Here is a 19,314-nt window from a genome sequence, read left to right on the forward strand (position 1 = left end):
GGGTCATAGGGCAGAATTTCAACATGATAGCGACTCCAAACACACCTCCAAGACAATCACTGTCTTGCTAAAGAAGCTGATGGTAAAGGTGATAGACTGTCCAAGCATATCTCCAGACCTAAACCTTATTGAGCATATGTGGGGCATCCTCAAACCAAAAGGTGGAGGAGCGCAAGGTCTCTAACCTCCACCAGCTCAGTTATGTCGTCATGGAGGAGTGGATGAGGACTCCAGTGGCAACATGTGAAGATCTGGTGAACTCCATGCCCAAGAGGGTTAAGCCAGTGCTGGAAAATAATGGTGAAAGTGTAATTTCTTCAGTGGTGTCACATGATGTCCCAAAAAACGTAGAGGTGATCAAATACAGACAAAAGAAAGCTCTATTTGTGGGAAAAAAAGGACGTAAATTTTGTTGGGTACAGCGGCGCGACTGCATGACCACGTAAATGTTATTTAAAGCGACGCAGTGCCGTATCACAAAAATGGCCTGGTCATTAAGGGGGTAAATTTTTCTGGTCCTTAAGCGGTTAATTGAAAATAAAAAATTGGGGTGTGATTCTGTGCAAGAGAAAAAGGTACAAGGTAGATAGTGGGGAGAGGGAACTGCAGCTCCTACAATATACTACCACCTAGGTGGAGTACAAACATGAGTGAAAAAGAAGGTGTAGGTGTGGCGCTGTTCCTCTATAATAAGAAGGTAGGAAATATACATATAAAGTGACAAGTGCTACAAATGACGTAAAACAATAGTTAATGTGCCTATAGAATGTGACTCTATCTATACCACACTTAATTAATAACTATATATAAATTAACATCCACATTAAGCATAGAGTCCCCATATAAAACTTATTATAAACTTTGTGCTGTTATAAAATAATAATAAAGTGATAGGTGCTCATTAATAAAGTGTCCAGTGTTGATTATCCACAAATAAAACTGTTTTATCTTCTCCTCTTAATAAAGTGCTTGCAGTGCAGGTGAATAATCTGTGCTCTTATTCAGAATGCACTCACCAGATACTTCTCATCCCACCTGAGGTGCTATGCAACCGCAGTATTTGCCACTGTATAGCACTCTGGGAGATTGGTCCTTATTTGTGGTATTGGTGTTCCTCCATGGTTTAGTATGTAAAGAAGAGAAGGGTGCCCATAGAGCAGTGATGGCGAATCTTGGCACCCCAGATGTTTTTGAACTACATTTCCCATGATGCTCATGCACTTTGCAGTGTAGTTGAGCATCATGGGAAATGTAGTTCCAAAACATCTGGAATGCCAATGTTCGCCGTCACTGCCATAGAGCATTACCGCTTAAAAAACATGTATTTTATTCCAAAAAGTGTTGAGATATACTCACATTTCATCACAAAAATCAAACATATATTGCTGAGGATATAGCTGAGGAAAACTCTGTCTACGACTTCAAACCGGAAGCGACGGTAAGACGTACTGTAGCCCTGCCCTGCGCGTTTCGTCCCACTAGGCTCCAGATGACATCTAGTGTGACAAAACTCATAGGGAAGGGCTACAGTACGTCTTAACGTCACTTCCGTTTTTCCTCAAGACACATCACAGGAAGAACCTCCATGGTTAACAGAGGAAAGAATTAAAATTAGACTTGGGAAACTTAACATTAATAAATCCCCGGGACCAGCTGGCTTGCACCTGAGGGAACTCAGTCAAGTAATTGCCAGACCATTGTTCCTAATTTTTACTGACAGTCGACTAATGAGCACCAATCACTTTATTATTTATTATTACTTATCACTTTATTATTATTTTATAACAGCACAAAGTTTATAACACATTATGTTAATTTAAATATATTTATTAAGTGTGGTATTATAGATATATAACCATGACATAGTTACATAGTTAGTAAGGTTGAATAAAGACACCAGTCCATCCAGTTCAACCTGAGTGAGTGCCTACAATTGTCCCTATCCCTGTACATTGCACACTTACATCGGTCCCTACCCTCAAGGATCCAACAATACAAGGTCCCCATTTGTAGACTAGGGCCAATTTGGGACAGAAGCCAATTAACCTACCTGCATGTCTTTGGAGTGTGGGAGGAAACCGGAGTACCCAGAGGAAACCCACGCAGGCACAGGGAGAACATGCAAACTCCAGGCAGGTAGTGTCGTGGTTGGGATTCAAACCAGCGACCCTTTTTACTGCTAGATGAGAGTGCTAACCACTACAGCACTGTGTCACCCTGTGCCGACATGTCTGAGCAATATATCATTTAGTGACAACTTTTTGTAACAAAAAAAATGTTGTCATTTTTAAATCACTGAAAAAAAAATATTCAATGGGCTCAACATGCCTCTCAGCAATTTCCTTGGGGTGTCTACTTTCCAAAATGGGGTCATTTGGGGGCGGTTTGTACTTCCCTGCCATTTTAGCAAATTTTCAAGAAATGAGATAGGCAGTCATAAACTAAAAGCTGCATAGATTGCAGAACATGTACCCTAGTTTGTAGACGCTATAACTTTTGCAAAAACCAGTAAATATATGCCTATTGACATTTCTTACCAAAGACATGTGGCTGAATACATTTTGTCCTAAATGTATGACTAAAATGTAGTTTATTGAATTTTTATTTCAAACTTTCAATTTTGCAAAATATAAAAATCGCAGAGGCAATCAAATACCATAAAAACAAAGCTCTATTTGTGGGAAAAAAAAGGACGCACATTTTGTTTGGGTACAACATGGCATGACCACACAATTAGCAGTTGTAAAAAGTCCTCTGCTCTTTAGGCAGTCAAATGGTCCAGGGCTGAAGTGGTTAAATATGTTTAACTTTAAAATTATGCATTTTCAGGCTAGCCGATTATCAGATTAGACTTTCTCAGCTAGTCATAGACAATCAGCTGCCTTCTATTCTTTACTAACAACAGTTTGTCTATTCACCTGAATTTGCCAGTTCAGTTGTTATGCACTTCCTGAAACCATTGTTGGTCTTTCTTAGAGAAATTGAGTCTAGCTTTCATTAAACTCACCCCTCAATTACCCTGTCCCGCCTCCATCTCTCTTAGCCTTCGGCAAACTGCAGAAGCACCTCCATTCTTCCTAGACACATTTTGGCTTGTTTGGCTTGATAAAGAGAGAGCAAGGCATTGTAAGTCTTTAATGCTGCTCACGCCATGTGCCTACACTAGCACATGTCATACACACTACAAGATGTAATACAGTGCATTATATGCCAGACTTTGTGTTAGACATTACAAAATGTGATACAACGCATTATACTGCCAAACTTGTGTTAGAACTACAGGATGTAATACAGGGGTTGATTTACTAAAACTGGAGTGCAAAATCTAGTGTAGCACTACATAGAAAACAATTTGCTTCCAGGTATTTTTTTTAATTGTCAAAGCTTAATTGAACAAGCTAAAGTTAGAAGCTAATTGGCTACCATGCACAGCTGTACCAGATTTTGCACTTCACAGTTTTAGTAAATAAACCCCACAGTGCATTATACTGCCGACCTTGTGTTAGAACTACAAGATGCCATACAGTGCATTATACACAGACCTTGTGTTGGACACTACAAAATGGAATACAGAGCATTATACTGCAGACTTTGTGTTAGGCACTACAATGTTAAATTGTGTGTTTTTTTTTTTCTGCTTACTGTGCGTGTAGCACACAGTAAAAGGAGGAATCATGCAGGGTTTTCTGTCTACTGTGCATTAAACACCCAGTCAAAAGAGGAATCATTTGTGATTTTCTGTTTACTGTGTGTTACAGGAACAGTCAATGGCAGAATCATGTTCTGTTTTCTGCTTACTCTGCATTACAAGTGCATTCAGAGAATGAATCATGTGTAGTTTTCTGTTTACTGCGTGTTACACGCACAGTCAAAGGTAGAATCATGTGGTGTTAGAAGTTACAGTCAAAGGAGGAATTATGTGGAACTTTCTGCGTGTTATATGCACAGTAATTATGTGAGGTTTTCTGCTTACTGTGCATTAAACACGCAGTAAAAAGAGGAATCATGTGGTGTTAGGAATCATGTTGTTTTCTGCTTACTGTGCATTGCAAGCGCAGGCAAGGGGTCCCCAAGATGTCTGCCAAACGTGAATGAGTAGGGGTACGTAGTACCCTTTGATATTAACATGTTCAGCTTGCCTGCTGAATTGACCTAACCATGGGCAGCTTTACCGAAAACATTTTGTTAGCAAATTGAGAAAGAAGAGACAGTTTAAAAAACAAGGAATGCGGAAATAAATTTTTAAGCATAAAGTTCTGTTTTTACAAAACATTTTTGGTGTGTATGTTTGTAAATGCATTTTTTATTTCCGAAAAAAAGGCCATGTTTTGTTTTCTCAAATAAAAAAAAGACAATACATAAAACATTCTTCTCTTCAAATGTGTGCATGTGCGTATATATATATCAGAAATAAAGTATTAAAAGTGGAGAATATATCACTTTTTTTTATATAACTTCTTCCAACAAATGGCGAACACAAAAATCAGCTGTCTTCAGTTCCTCTACATGAAAATAGAGTTGTTAGCCTCCACAGGATAATACTTAGCAATGGAAAACCATCAGAAATCTGAAGTACTATGTGGTAAAGGCTATTTACAACCAGTTTTGTTCCATCATTGCAGGGTTCAGAATGCAGTATTTCCTGTTCCTTTACTTGCTGAAGAAGATTTTCCAACAAGGAACATACCAATGAGATGTTCTCATACTTGGTAATGTCATAATTTTCTTGACCCTGTATCAATAAGAAAAAAAAAAAAAGAAGAAAAAGAAATAAGTTAGAAAAGCTAAAAGAGATCTAAACTCAATAACTAAAATTCCATGTAAATTTTAACATGTTAATGTAATTTGAAAAGCGTTTTTTAGACTTATTTAGTCTGCAACATTCAATTACTGTAAATGGTGATAGTGCGATAAAGGTCCTTGTTTAGGCACTTTTCCTTATGGCTTGACAACTGCCTCACAAACGTTTTTCTCCATTGTCACCATGTTACAAGTGTTTTAGATGGAAACTAAAGTGGGTATAGCTACACACAGTTAACCAGCATGTTCCACCAATAGCACTATCAGGAAGTCAGTTCTGAGCAAAAATGCACAGCCACTGATGAAAGGCGTGCACATGGACAGGAAGTGGCTGCAATGAGGCTGGAATAATTCAGCAGCACTGAGATGCACATAAACAAAGGTTAAAAAAGATGCATAAAACAATTAACGCTGTAAAAAAAAATGAAAAAAAAATACTAAGATTCAATATACTAAAGATTAATTCCAAATTTCCATCAGTGCTTTCATATTAGTGAACTTGTGCATTAAATTCAAGTGAAATTAATTAAAAAACATTCATACTATTAAAAAAATTATAAAGTTCAAATCAATAAAATAAGTGTTTTGTGATAAATTTCAAAGTGCAATCTTCACATTTATCAGTGTCCACACTGTACGCCATACTCTCTGTCCTTTCTTAGCAACTCACCAAAGATACCTGCTTCTCTAACCAAAGATCAGCATTACACAAATGTTCTTTTTCCCCAGGTTGCTGTACAGATTCTCACCAATACATTAAAGTGGTTGTAAACCCTTACAAACCCCTTTGACCTACAGGTAAGCCTAGATTAGCAGCATTCCGCAGGAGTGACGTCATCGCTGCTCCAGCGCTGTGAGTGGCCGGAGCATTGATACCCGGAAGAAGATGGACGCTCCGTACTACAGGAGACAGCGGTGACATCACTGGCTCCTGTGTCAGGTAAGTGGTGACACATAATGGACTACTATGCGATGCATAGTAGCCCATTATGCTTTACCTTTGCAAGTAGACAAAGAAGAAGTAAACCCATCGGGGTTTACTTCCTCTTTAAAGTAATGTCTGGATGACAAAGCTTTTTTATTTTATTTTTTTAGATAGATTGGAGATCATCCTCCCTATTTGTCCTGTTTACCATTATCATTGAAAGTGAAATTAAATCAAAAACCCACGGTTTTGGTTGTCCCCAGATAAGTAATAAAGGGGACATTTTCCTGTTTACAGAAGCTTTTATTTGGAAGATCAAAAGTACATTTTCAATACAGTGAACACTTATACAATAAGTGGTATCAATTCCTTTGGTTTTCAAATTGTGTTATAGACACAACAGATATGATAAGAAAACATTGTAGTGTTAAAAGAAGATATGTAGCAGATAGAAATATAAGAATCGGCTATACTGGTGGGATTGTAATTGATTTTACATTAAAGATGCATCTCATGTTTGTAAGTGATTATGGTAACTTCCAATAAAACCATTTTTTGTTGAAAATGTGCATACTATCGTATAAGATATGGTGAATTATTTCAGAGGTTGTTTGATCTCCAATTAAATGCAATCATTAGGGATGTGCGAATGGTTCGGCCCGAGCATAAGTTCGGGCTGAACTTTCGTTGTTCAGTCATTTGAAGAACAACTGAACAAAGGGGCCGGTCGACCGTTTGTGCGGCCCCCCCAAACCGACCCCAATGCATTGCAGCACTGTACAGTGCATTGCAAGCCCTGATTGGCTGAAGCAGTGAAAGCTTCAGCCAATCAGGGCACAGAGAACTGTCAGAGTCATAATTGGACACCGTCATCACGACTTTATCCAATCATGACTCATTCCCGCCCCACAGTATAAAAGTATTCTTTCAATGGCAGCCATTTTCAGTGCGATTTTGGTGTGGAGAGAGATAGGACAGGGCTCTGTTCAGTGCTATTAGTTAGTTAGTGTGCTATACTGTTCTATTTGCTTCAATTGTCAGTGTAGAATATTAATTAAGTGTCAGTCTAGGGATAGTGTGAGTGTAGTGAGGAGGACCATCATTCAGCTTTGCATAGTGTCCAGCTAGAGTAGGGACAGCTCAGATAGTTTCAGATAGTTTCACTGTAGTGTAGTGAGACCATGTCATTCATACATACATTAGTGTAGAGTAGGGACAGCTCAGATAGTTTCAGTGTATTGAGACCATGTCAGTAATCTTTACATTAGTGTATAGCTAAAGTAGGGACAGTTCAGATAGTGTTAGTGTAATGACAGTTGAACACCGTCTATATGATTGCGTTGCTGCCAGTTTAACGCCATTTACTTCTCTGTGCGTTACTGCCAGTTTAACGCCATATCGCTTTGTGTGCGTTACTGGCAGTTTAACGCCATATAGTTTTGCGTGTTACTGCCAGTTTAACGCCATATCGTTTTGTGTGCGTTACTGCCAGTTTAACGACATTTACTTCTGTGTGCATTAATTCCAGTTTAACACCATTTACTTCTGTGTGCGTTACTGCCAGTTTAATGCCATATACTTCTGTGTGCGTTGCTGCTAGTTTAACACCATATAGTTCTGTGTGTGTTACTGCCAGTTTAACGCTATATAGTTTTGTGTGCATTACTGCCAGTTTAACACCATATAGTTTTGTGTGCATTACTGCCAGTTTAACGCCATATAGTTATGTGCATCACTGTGTGTTTGGTGCATTATATTGCTGTAAATTATAGTGTATTCGTGGAGAATGCCTATGTAGTGTGAGTACTCAAAGTGCACCAAACACCTCTTTACATTGATTAAGGTGCATCTATGTAAAGCTTTCAAATTCTTCTTTACATTTGTTTATAAGCACCCCCTCCCTCCTAATAATGTCTGGGAGGACAACAAGGAGAGACAGAAGTTCCCTTGGCACTGTAAGGGGAGCAGCAACAAATGTGTCCACAGGCAAAGGTGGATGTGGAGGTCACTCCTCAGGCAGGGCATCATTTCCTCTGTTTAGTGAGTTTTCCTGTGCTATCCAGCCAAAGCATGCAGAGGAGGTGGTGGACTGGCTTACTAAACCTTCCTCATCCTCTGTCACACAAGCAGAGACAAGTTTGCTGTCCCCTGTAATTGCTAGAGTGGATAAACCTGCCTCCTTGTCTACATCTATTCCTGCCATAGCCCCAACATCAGCCATTGAGGAGTCAACTGAGTTATTTGACCAGTGTCAGCCAATTGCTCTTTGATGATGCTCAGCCATTACTGGATTCAGATGCTGATTCTGAGGTTGAGGATGACAGAAACATGAGCCTAGAGAGAGGGAGGAACACTGGTGGACAAATTGGCATTCATGTTCTCCAAGCCGCAGAGTATTGCCAAGTTGTCTCCAGTGGTAATGATGAAGAATGGAGATGGATATTATGATAATGAGGATGATGATGAAGTCACTGATGCGACTTGGATGCCAGATAGAGCAGAGGAGGAAACTGAAGGTGAGGCGGCACAACCACATGGGCAACCTCATGCTTCAAAGCCTACGAAAGGACCCAAGAATACGTGGCACAAAGGAGAAGGGTGATTACTGGTTGGCAACCCTCCTTGACCACCGTTATAAGGGGAAGGTCTTAGAACTCATCCCGTCTCCACAGAGTGCAGAAGATAAAATCTCTTAAGGACACTATAAAGAGGATTTTATTGAATATTTTTCTGAGCTGTCTGTTGGCCAAGAGAGAAGCGTTTGAGAAGGTGTCCGCCTAAGTGAGGCATTTCAGAATTTTTTTAGTCCTCGCTGCTCAGGGCTGTCAGTTTCCACATCCCATCGGCAGCGTCTGCATCATATTGTGGATGATTTCCTCTGGGCCAAAACAGCTGATGATCCACTGACTTAAGGGTCATCATGAGAATACACGTCTGGCCAGAACTTTCCTGGTATGCTATTGAGTTGTTGGGCTGCCCTGCATCCAGAGTGCTTTCAGAACGGCATTCAGTGCTGCAGGAAGTTTTGTTACTGATCATAGAACACGTCTGTCCACAGACTCCGTGGACCGTTTCACTTTTATTAAAATGAATCAGTACTGGATTACCAGCTATGAATTCCCTTATGTCTATGTCACTGATTAGGTCTTTTTGGGATGTGGAATCTCTGTAGGACTTTAAGGCTGCTTAGCTTTGAGGGTGTTCAATTATTTAATCTGGAAGAATGTCTTTGGTATAGGTTTCATAGGAATAATAATAACACCCAAAGATCAAATTTTTCAGCACCTGTTTGACAGGTGCATATCATTGTATTTTTTACAGCAAGGCCAATTCTTGCTTTCATCAAGAGTACCTCTATAGGGTTACTGTGGGAAGGTGCCCCCGACACTCAAAGACCAATTTTTACACTCCCACTACTTCTATCCAAAGTCAAAGTGACACCAGAATGTATCCAAAAAATCTCTAATCTTGTTCCCAGTACACTACATTGTGGCCTCATCATACACACTGGCTCTCCAGCTCTTGCTGAGAAAAATAAAGGCAGCTTGCAGGGAAAGTGTGTTTTTTGGCTTTATAAATACAATTATTGCTGCAACAGATTCTAGACATGGTACAGATCTGATACTTTACAGGTAAACCAAAGGGACCCCCCAGGCACTATATTGGAAGGAATTTTTCATTTTTATGCTTTCATTTAAAAAAAAAAATCACTGCTCATTTAAAAATTAGTTTTTTCATAAACTTTTTTTTTTATTGATACATGTCCCCCAGGGCAGGACCCAGACCCCTATAACCATTGTATGCCCAATTACTTTCATATAAGTCTTCAAAATGGGTACTTTTGACGTTCAGGTTCCATTGACTTTAAAGGGGTTCGTTATTTGGGGCCGAACTTATGCAGTGTTTGAAAGTTGTATCCATTCCCTAGCAATCATCCATTGAATAGAGCTGAATAATGAGTGGATCAATCTATTGCAGGATAAAGGTATATTTGGTATAGTAGCATATAGAAGGCATATTTGTGGTGAAAGGGCAATATTTTGGTTTGATGCCTTCTCAATTCTACTTACTGCAGCCTGCCATATTAGTTCAAGATATTTACAGCTCCAAACGATGTGTAAAAAAGTTCCTTGTTCAGAACATCCACTGAAGCAACTGGGAGAGGCTGCAGGGTAGTAGGACTGAATTTTTGTCATATACCATCTAGAAAATAGCTTCACCGTTCTCTGAATGAAATGGCTCAGTTACTTTTGCAAGGTTAGCGGTCATTGTATTCCATGGTAAAGGAGCATTCCAAATCAGCTTCCCAGTATAGTATTGGTCCAGTCTTTTCAGGCATAGTAAAATTGTTGAGGTATCCATAGAGTTTATACATATGTGTTCAAATAATGTGTTTGGGGATTGGATGGATAATGAATAATTAGTTTGATCAGGTTGTTGTTTAGCCTTGTTGCTAGGCAGAACAGGGAAATGCCTTGTTTACATAGGCATCTCCCCGTTCTGGCTCTCCATGTCACGATCGCGGGCCACCGGCGGACATTGAGTCCGCGGGACCCACGGGCATGCGCTCGCGGTGGGCGTGCATGCCCACTAGCCCGTGATTTAAAGGGGGCATACAGGTACCCCCATTTGCACAGCTGTGCCATTATGCCGACATACATCATCATGCACTGGTCAGCAAGAGGTTAAAAGTTGGAAGTTGAAGATTGTTTAGCCAATTCATTGAAGAAGTTTTGGGTTGAGATTGTGATCCAGAGAGGAGATTTTTATAGAAGGATGAGAATATTCCCAGAACCTCATGGGGATGAGTAACCAAGTTACCTCTTTGATCATGTAATTTATAAACATGGGGTGGTTTATGTTCTTGATTTAGTTTTCTTGCGAGTAGGGATGAGCTTCGCGTTCGACTCGAACATCGGCTGTTCGCCCGTTCGGCGAATTCCGAACGTTATGGGCCGTTCGCGCCAAATTCGTGTGGCGCTCACGGCCCACAATGCACTGCGATGGTGCAGTGCATTACTGGCTCATGATTGGCCAAGCATGCACTGTGACCCCACATGCTTGGCCAATCACAGCGCCGGCAGCGAGGAGAGCCATGATTGGCCACAGGCAGGATGCCTGTGGCCAATCATAGCTCAGGCTGTGTAGTACACGCCCCACACTATATAAGGCCGCCAGCTCGGCGGCCTTGTGTAGTGTGTTGGCGTCTGAAGCAGTTAGTGGGTGTTCTGTGTACCTTCAACACAGTATACACCAATCGTTATCGGCCGATTTTTCGATCTTGCTCTTCTGTAGTGGTTGTTGTCTGCGTGCCCTGACTGCAGTATACACCGCTATATTCACCTATATAGCTAGCGATATATCTATCTTTTATAATAGAGCTTGCAGTCAGTATTAGGAGCTTGTGCGTGCTGTCTGCGTGCTCTGTACCCAGTACACACCGCTATATCCACCTACATAGCTCTTCTCTATTTGAGCCATCTGCCATCTGCAGGAGTTATTGGAAGTTGTGTGTGCCTCCAGCACAGCACAGTATACATCTGTATTTACCCTTTATTGCTGGTGTTCTATAATAAAGGCATCTGCAGGAGTTAGTGGGTGTTGTGTGCCTCCAGCACAATATACACTACCCAATTGCTGTTTTTCCCAACTTCCTTCAGGCCATTACCATGTCTGGAAGGCCAGCAAGGAGAGGCAGACAGGCGCGAGCCAATAAAAGAGGGCAAGCAGGCTCTGTGTCTAGAGACAACAGTGCTGGTCGTGGACGCGGTGCATCGTCATCATCAGCACGTGGCCATGGGACACGCTTGTCCTTCTTTTCGGCAGCTGGCCATGTTGAGCAGCAACATGCCAACGACTTGGTAGAGTGGATGACCAAGCCCTCTTCATCCTCCTCATCCTCTCTCACCCAGTCTCAGGGTACTAGCAAAGCAGCTGCCAACGCATCGTCTTCCCTCCTCTCAATGTCATCATCAGTGACACCTTACCTAGACCCACCGTGTCCTCCTGAGGAGTCTCCTGAACTCTTTGAGCACAGTGTTGGGTACATGCTCCAGGAGGATGCCCAGTGTTTTGTAGGCTCTAATGATGATACTCAGCTAGAGGAAGGCAGTAGCGTGAATGCAGAGAGAGGGGATGCTTAAGAAGGACATTAATCTGGCAGTCATGTTCCACAAGCTGCAGCATACTGCCAGGTTTGCTACAGCGATGAAGAGGGAGGGGATGATGAGGGCACTGACTCCACATGGGTGCCTGGTAGGAGAGAGGAGGAGGAGGAGGAGGAGGAGGAGGAGGCACATGTCCAACGAGGCAGGATGCCCTCCGGGGGCCAGCTTAGGGGCAGCACATCGACTGAATCACACCGCAGAGCTCCGCCTGTGCAGGGCGCTGCCTCTGCGCGTTATTCTAAAAGTTCTTTGGTGTGGGCCTCAGATCGCACCGCTGCTATTTGCAACATATGTCTCAAGCGTATCTCGTGTGGCCAAAACATCAGCCGCTTGGGCCCCACATGCTTGACCAGACATATGTCGACCTGCCATGCAGCTCGTTGGCAAGCATACCTCAAAGACCCACACCAAAGAACAAAGCGGACCTCTCCTTGCTCCTCATCAGCTGGCATCTCCAACCCCACTAGACCTTCAGTCCTCTCTGAAACCTGCTCTGAGAGGAATGAAGGTGTAGAATTAGGTGTGTCACAGCCAAGTGCTTCCGTGCACTCTGCTAGCAGTACACCCACGTCCGATTATAGCAGGCAAATGTTCCTGCCCCAGCTGCTGGACCGGCGAAAGAAGTTCACTCCCAGCCATCAACATGCCCAGCGGTTGAATGCTAGCTTGGCTAAATTGCTAGCACTTCAACTGCTGCCTTTTAAGTTGGTAGACTCGGCCCCCTTCCGTGAGTTTGTACAATGTGCGGTTCCTCAGTGGCAGGTCCCCAAACGGAAGGCGATTCCGGCTCTCTACCGGCATGTGGAAGGCAATGTCCTTGCCTCGCTGGACAGGGTGGTCAGCGGTAAGGTGCATATTACCGCTGACTCATGGTCCAGCAGGCATGGACAGGGACGTTACCTGTCTTTCACGGCCCATTGGGTCACTCTTCTGGCAGCTGGCAGCTGGGAAGGATGCAGGACAAGGTGCAGTAGTGTTGGAGGTTGTTCCGCCACCACGCCTCCAAAATGCTACTATTGGTTGTGACACACCTCTCTCCTCCACCCCCTCCTCTTCTTCTTCCTCCATGGCCTCTTCCAGTGCTCTGTCCTCAGAACCAGCGGTGCTCCGTAGGCGTTCCAGGGGCTACGCAAGTACGCAGGCAAAAAGATGCCATGCCGTGCTTGCGCTGGTTTGTTTGGGGGACAGGAGCCACACTGGGGCGGATGTTTTGTCAGCTCTGCAGGGGCAGGCCGAGAGGTGGTTGACACCACACCAGCTTAAGCCAGGAATGGTGGTTTGCGACAATGGTACCAACCTCCTCTCCGCCTTCCGACAGGGACAACTGACCCATGTGCCCTGTGTAGCTCACGTCCTTAACCTGGGGGTGCAGCGGTTCTTGGGCAGGTACCCGGGCTTACAGGATGTCCTGAAGCAGGCCAGGAAAGTATGTGTGCATTTCCGCCGATCATTTAATGCCTGTGCTCGGCTGGCTGAGCTCCAAAGGGAGTTGAACCTGCCCAAGAACCACCTTATATGTGACATGCCCACCAGGTGGAACTCAACGTTGGCCATGCTGCAGCGGCTGCACATGCAGCAGAGGGCCATCAATGAGTACCTGTGCGACTACGGCACCAGGCCAGGGTCAGAGGAGCTTGGTTTTGTCTCACCACGCCAGTGGGGCATGATCAGGGATGCATGCACTGTCCTGTCACCATTTGAGGAGGCCACAAGGATGGTGAGCAGTGACAGTGCATGCATCAGTGACACTGTACCTCTTGTTCACCTCTTGGAGCATACGCTGCATGGAATAATGGACAGGGCACTTGAGGCAGAACAGAGGCAGGAAGAGGAGGACTTCCTTGCCTCTCAAGGCCCCCTTTATCCAGACAGTGTTCCTGCTGTGCCACCCATCACACAGGAAGAGGATGAGGAGGAGGAAGAGGAGGAGGAGGATGATTGTGTCAGCATGGAGGTGGAGGCTGGCACTCAGCATCAGCAGCAGCAGCAGTCTTGTAGAGATGATTTACAGTCCCAAGAAACCCGTGGACTTGTACGTGGCTTGGAGGAGGTAGCTGCGGATCATGTTGTCCTTAGTGACCCAGAGGACTCCGGACCGAATGCCTCAGCTAACCTACGCTGCATGGCCTCCCTGATCCTGCAAAGCCTGCGGAAGGATCCTCGTATTCTTCGGATCAAGGAGAGGGACCATTACTGGCTGGCCACTCTCCTTGATCCACGGTACAAGGGTAAGGTTGCCGACCTTATCTTGCCATCGCAGAGGGAGCAGAGGATGAGACATCTCCGGGAGGCCTTGCAGAAAGGTCTGTGCAACGCGTTCCCAGAGACTGGGAAGTTACAAACTCCTGGTCCTGGACAACGTGTTGCTGAGGCATCGGTCAGAAGGAGCGGTGGAGAAGGTGGCCGTCTGACTGATGCTTTCACAATTTTTTAGTCCGCAGCCCCAAGGTATGATCGGTTCCAGCAACCATTGCCAGCGTCTGATTTACATGGTGCAGGAATACCTAGGGGCAAGGTCAGACTTGGACACCTTTCCCACCGAAAATCCTCTGGCTTACTGGGTCTTGAGGATGGATCACTGGCCAGAGCTTGCACAGTATGCAATTGAGCTACTGGCCTGTCCTGCATCCAGCGTTCTTTCGGAACGCACCTTCAGTGCTGCTGGTGGCTTTGTTACCGATCACAGGGTGTGCCTGTCCACCGAATCAGTTGATCGACTGACCTTCATCAAGATGAATCAGTCTTGGATCACCCACAGCTACCAAGCACCTGAAGCTGATGTAACCAAATAATTTTTTTTTAAATATCACATCCCTTCAAGACTGCCTATGCTGATGCTGAGTGACTGTCCTGTTATGTTGATTGTCTAGCCTCTTCCTCCTCCGCTGATATGTTGGAAGAACATTTCTGGTTCTGGGTGATGGCATCAGCCCAATTTTTCTGCCCCTGTTTAACAGGGGCGTTTAATTACAATTTTTGATGCAATGCTTTGCAGCAGGGCTAATTCCTGCAATAAAACTAGAGTATATGGGAGAGGTTGCAGTGTGGTGGCACCAGCACCAGTGCCTAAGGCCCAATTTTTCTGCCCCTGTTTAACAGGGGCGTTTAATTACAATTGTTGATGCAATGCTTTGCAGCAGGGCTAATTCCTGCAATAAAACTAGAGTATATGGGAGAGGTTGCAGTGTGGTGGCACCAGCACCAGTGCCTAAGGCCCAATTTTTCTGCCCCTGTTTAACAGGGGCGTTTAATTACAATTGTTGATGCAATGCTTTGCAGCAGGGCTAATTCCTGCAATAAAACTAGAGTATATGGGAGAGGTTGCAGTGTCGTGGCACCAGCACCAGTGCCTAAGGCCCAATTTTTCTGCCCCTGTTTAACAGGGGCGTTTAATTACAATTGTTGATGCAATGCTTTGCAGCAGGGCTAATTCCTGCAATAAAACTAGAGTATATGGGAGAGGTTGCAGTGTGGTGGCACCAGCACCAGTGCCTAAGGCCCAATTTTTCTGCCCCTGTTTAACAGGGGCGTTTAATTACAATTGTTGATGCAATGCTTTGCAGCAGGGCTAATTCCTGCAATAAAACTAGAGTATATGGGAGAGGTTGCAGTGTCGTGGCACCAGCACCAGTGCCTAAGGCCCAATTTTTCTGCCCCTGTTTAACAGGGACATGTAATTACAATTCTTGATATAATATTTCACAGGAGGGCCCGTTCCTGTGCCCACCCAGAGTAACTGTGAGGACTTATAGTGTTGTGGCACCAGCACCACAACCACCAAAGGTCAATTTTTCTACCACTGTTCAACAATGGCATGTAATTACAATTCTTGATATAATCGCTCACAGCAGGGCGCTCCAGCGCCCACCAAGAGTCACTTTGAGGGCTTACGATGTTGTGGCAAAACCAACACCTTGTTCCGCCATTTCTGCAGAGCATATAGGGCAGGCCCCTACTTTCAAACATCCAACTTACAAACATCTCCTACTTGCAAACGGAAGGAGATAACAGCAAGTGAGATGAAAAAAGATGGACGACAAAACAAATTATACAGGGGTGATAACCCTCCCTATGTTTTCCAAAAAGCTTAAAAATATTTTTTTTGACTGGAGTTACACTTTAAAAATGTACCAGTTGAAAATTACAAACAGATTCAACTTAACACAACAAACCTACACAGTCCCTGTCTTGTTTGCACCGCCTGTATACTGCTGTTCTGAATATATAGGGCCTGGGGGCCACACGCATTTCCTTTGTTTAATATGGGTATGGGGTTCCCCTTAATATGCGTACAAGACCCAAAGGGGCTGGTAATGGGCAGGGAGGGCTACCCATGCCATTTTTCTCAATGATTTTTAACCATATTGCAGGAACCAGATATAACATTAAAACCGCAAGCAGTTTTAAATGATGTTATTTCCGTTTAATGTCATTTGTGCAGGGACTGTTCTAAACACGGGAAACACGTGGCACTTCACAGGCATACTACAGACACTTTTTTCACTTTAATCGTCATTAAAATCAGTGCTCCCGCCAAAATGGCCATTTTTAAAAACATTTTAGGCATTGACCCATGTCCCCTGGGGCAGGAGCCAGGTGTAACCTGGGGGACAGGTAGCAGGTACAAAGCTCCCTGGGATGAGCAGTTGCTCAGGCACAGATACCAAATCCAGTGATGTAGTGACAAACAGTGCTGTGTTTATTTGTGTTATATACAAGTCCAAATACAGGTGTTCCAGAAAACAAATAAAGGACAAAAATAGCAAAATACAAATCCTAGCCATGTCTCGGCTCTAACTATACAATATGCAGCCCCTAACTACCAGGCTGAACAAGCCTACCGCTTGTCTGTCTCTACATAAACTGCTTAACAGCTTTTACCAACCTTTTTCTCTTGACAGACCAACTTTGTCTGTATGTCCCAGGCAGAGAGCAAAGGCTGTCTGCTCAGATGAGCTTAAATTAGCCTGGGGAAGAGGACCAAGACCCGAACTGGATCATGGGTCAGAGATTTCTGAATGTGTACGAGAGGAGCCTGGGAGCCGTATAAACCCCAAACAGGACTTTTCCTGGCTCTCTCTGGGACGCTCTGCTACAGGGGTCAAACCAGCGACGGCTGGTGTGCCAAGCAAAAATAAGTATATTAAAATTTAAATGTGCATCGTTATAAAAGTTATCAGAACTCAGCACAAAGAAAGAAGACATCTTTCAATTTTTAGAAAAAATTGTAACAAGCATAGACCAAATAATGTTGAGGGACCCGTGACCACGTCCGTCTAGTGATGAAACGCGTAGGGAGGAAAAGGCGTGCTGATGTCACCGCGTTCTACGCAGACCCGGAAGTGCGGGCGGTAGCCGAGAGCCGGCCAGCTCGATTTTGTGAAGTGCTGATATACATGCTGACTATGTGAGTGTAATTGCGTTATATTTTTTAGTTTATTACAAAAGGGTTTTACACTATGTATGTGTTCCCTTGTTGTTTTTTTATATATTTTGTGGCATTAACGTCCCAACTGGTGGAGTGTCTGGAGAGAGGTTCGCTGTGGTATCCAGGACTGTCTATCTAGAGTACCTGCAAATGCGTTTTTGATCTCACTTAATACTGGGATCTTATGTTCTGGTAAGCGGCCCATATTATCTATTGGTGGAGGTGCTTCAGTGGAATTCTGGTCACACGATTTCTCATTGGTGTCACGTTTTATTGCACGTTGGATCAATCAAAAAAGAACAAACCTTTTGGGATTTATGTGGACTATTTTTTATTCACTTTATATCTACCTTATATACACTGCATGAAATTTAATTTTGTAAATATATTTCTATTTATTTATTTATTTAGTGAAGTGTTTTTTTATGTATTATTAATTTATATTAATTTCACGTATGTGTGACAATAATCTGTTAGCATAATTTGGATTTATTCTTTCACATATTAATTTATTGTGATAGATGTTTTTTGTGAATTTTTGATGTTTATTTATTCATATGACACATTCATTTTTTTACATTTAATTTTTTACACTTTATTTATGTATCCATTCGATTCACTTTGATTTATTTATTAGTGTTGGGTTTTTATAACATAAATAATAATTTTTTTTGGTGAATTAATTTCTTGGGGGTCACATTCAAATTATTTTTTGTACACATTTAGCGCAGCTCCCCATTGTATACAAATATTTATGATCTGCAATTTTTATTTGGACTGCGACATTGCGACGGACAGATCAGACACTTTTGACACTTTTTGGGACCATTGACATTTATACAGTGATCAGTGCTCTAAATAGCCACTGATTACTGTATAAATGTTACTGCCAGAAAAGGAGTTAACACACGTTTATGATTTATTTAGGGCTTATATATCTATGTACATATATGTGTTCATAGGACCCTAATGGGTGAGTGCCTTTTTCCCTGATTGGTCACGTTTGGGAATGAGTATTATTATGATAGACATGGCGTGTCGGCATAGTTTAATGTACCAGTCACATCATTGCGACATATTGCTTATCCAATCACTTTGTGCTGGGTGATACAGAGGCTTAGTGGTCACATGTGCAATGTTGATGACACTTTCTTTTCCACGATAGCGAGGCTTGGACCTCACGTATGGGGTCCTGTTATTGGCACTCTTCTTGCTGTGGTGTTGTTGGTGCATCCCCATGGAGCTGACGGCGTGACGTTGGTAGCATCTGCCCCACCATAGTGAGGCTTGGTTTTTTCACTCTTTCTGTGATTGGTGACTATGTGTTTCATCAGCATTTTATAGGAGGTGTGGACCACATGCCGCCCACCATGATAGACAGACAATGGAATTAGGAAATGATTGTTTGTGGATTTAATTGCCAATATATTTGTGTGTGCATATATATATATATATATATATATATATATATGTGTGTGTGCAATGCCGGGGAGCTTACACCCCAGTTGAAGTCCCTTAGGACGAAACTCGTCGGTTTACCACATGCCAGCTCTGTATATTGCACTTGTCCATATTACTTTGTGATCACATCAATTTTATTATACATCGTTATGATGGTAAATACATTTTAAATAAACCCTTGTATATTTTTGATCTTCGCCATGTGGAAGCCTTCTCCTTTTCTTATGAGACTATTTCCTATTCGTTGATGGATGAGAGATTCGTGGGTGTCGCTTAGATTTCTGGAGACCGTGGTTCAAAATCCTGTTTCCATTCCATGCCTGTTTGATACACCACTGCTGGCGTGTGTGTCCACATCTTCACATAAGAAGTACCTACCCCTTTCCTTGGGTGGTGCATGCACAGCCCTGGGTGTTTCTTCTACAGAAGTTTTCCCACCATTACCCTTATCTATATTGACTATCATTTACTCCCTCAAACTTGTGTAGTATGTTGTGAGTTTATTCCAATACGGATGTTTGTGGACTTGTCTT

The 19,314-nt window shown here is 43.1% G+C and overlaps 1 protein-coding gene across 1 annotated transcript in view; it reads right to left on the bottom strand.

The window, feature by feature from the left end:
• Positions 1 to 4,389: 4,389 nt before the first annotated feature.
• Positions 4,390 to 19,314, bottom strand: part of MEI4 (meiotic double-stranded break formation protein 4) — a 298,878-nt gene continuing 283,953 nt past the window's right edge. The window contains exon 4 of the mRNA XM_077487349.1: positions 4,390 to 4,732. Coding sequence (XP_077343475.1) covers positions 4,484 to 4,732 — 249 coding nt within the window. The 3' untranslated portion in view covers positions 4,390 to 4,483. The remainder of the gene's footprint in view (positions 4,733 to 19,314) is intronic.

Source organism: Lithobates pipiens, unplaced genomic scaffold, assembly GCF_037356315.1.
Source record: "Lithobates pipiens isolate NorthernLeopardFrog02 unplaced genomic scaffold, aLitPip1_a1.2 Scaffold_18, whole genome shotgun sequence".
Taxonomy (NCBI): Eukaryota; Metazoa; Chordata; class Amphibia; order Anura; family Ranidae; genus Lithobates; species Lithobates pipiens.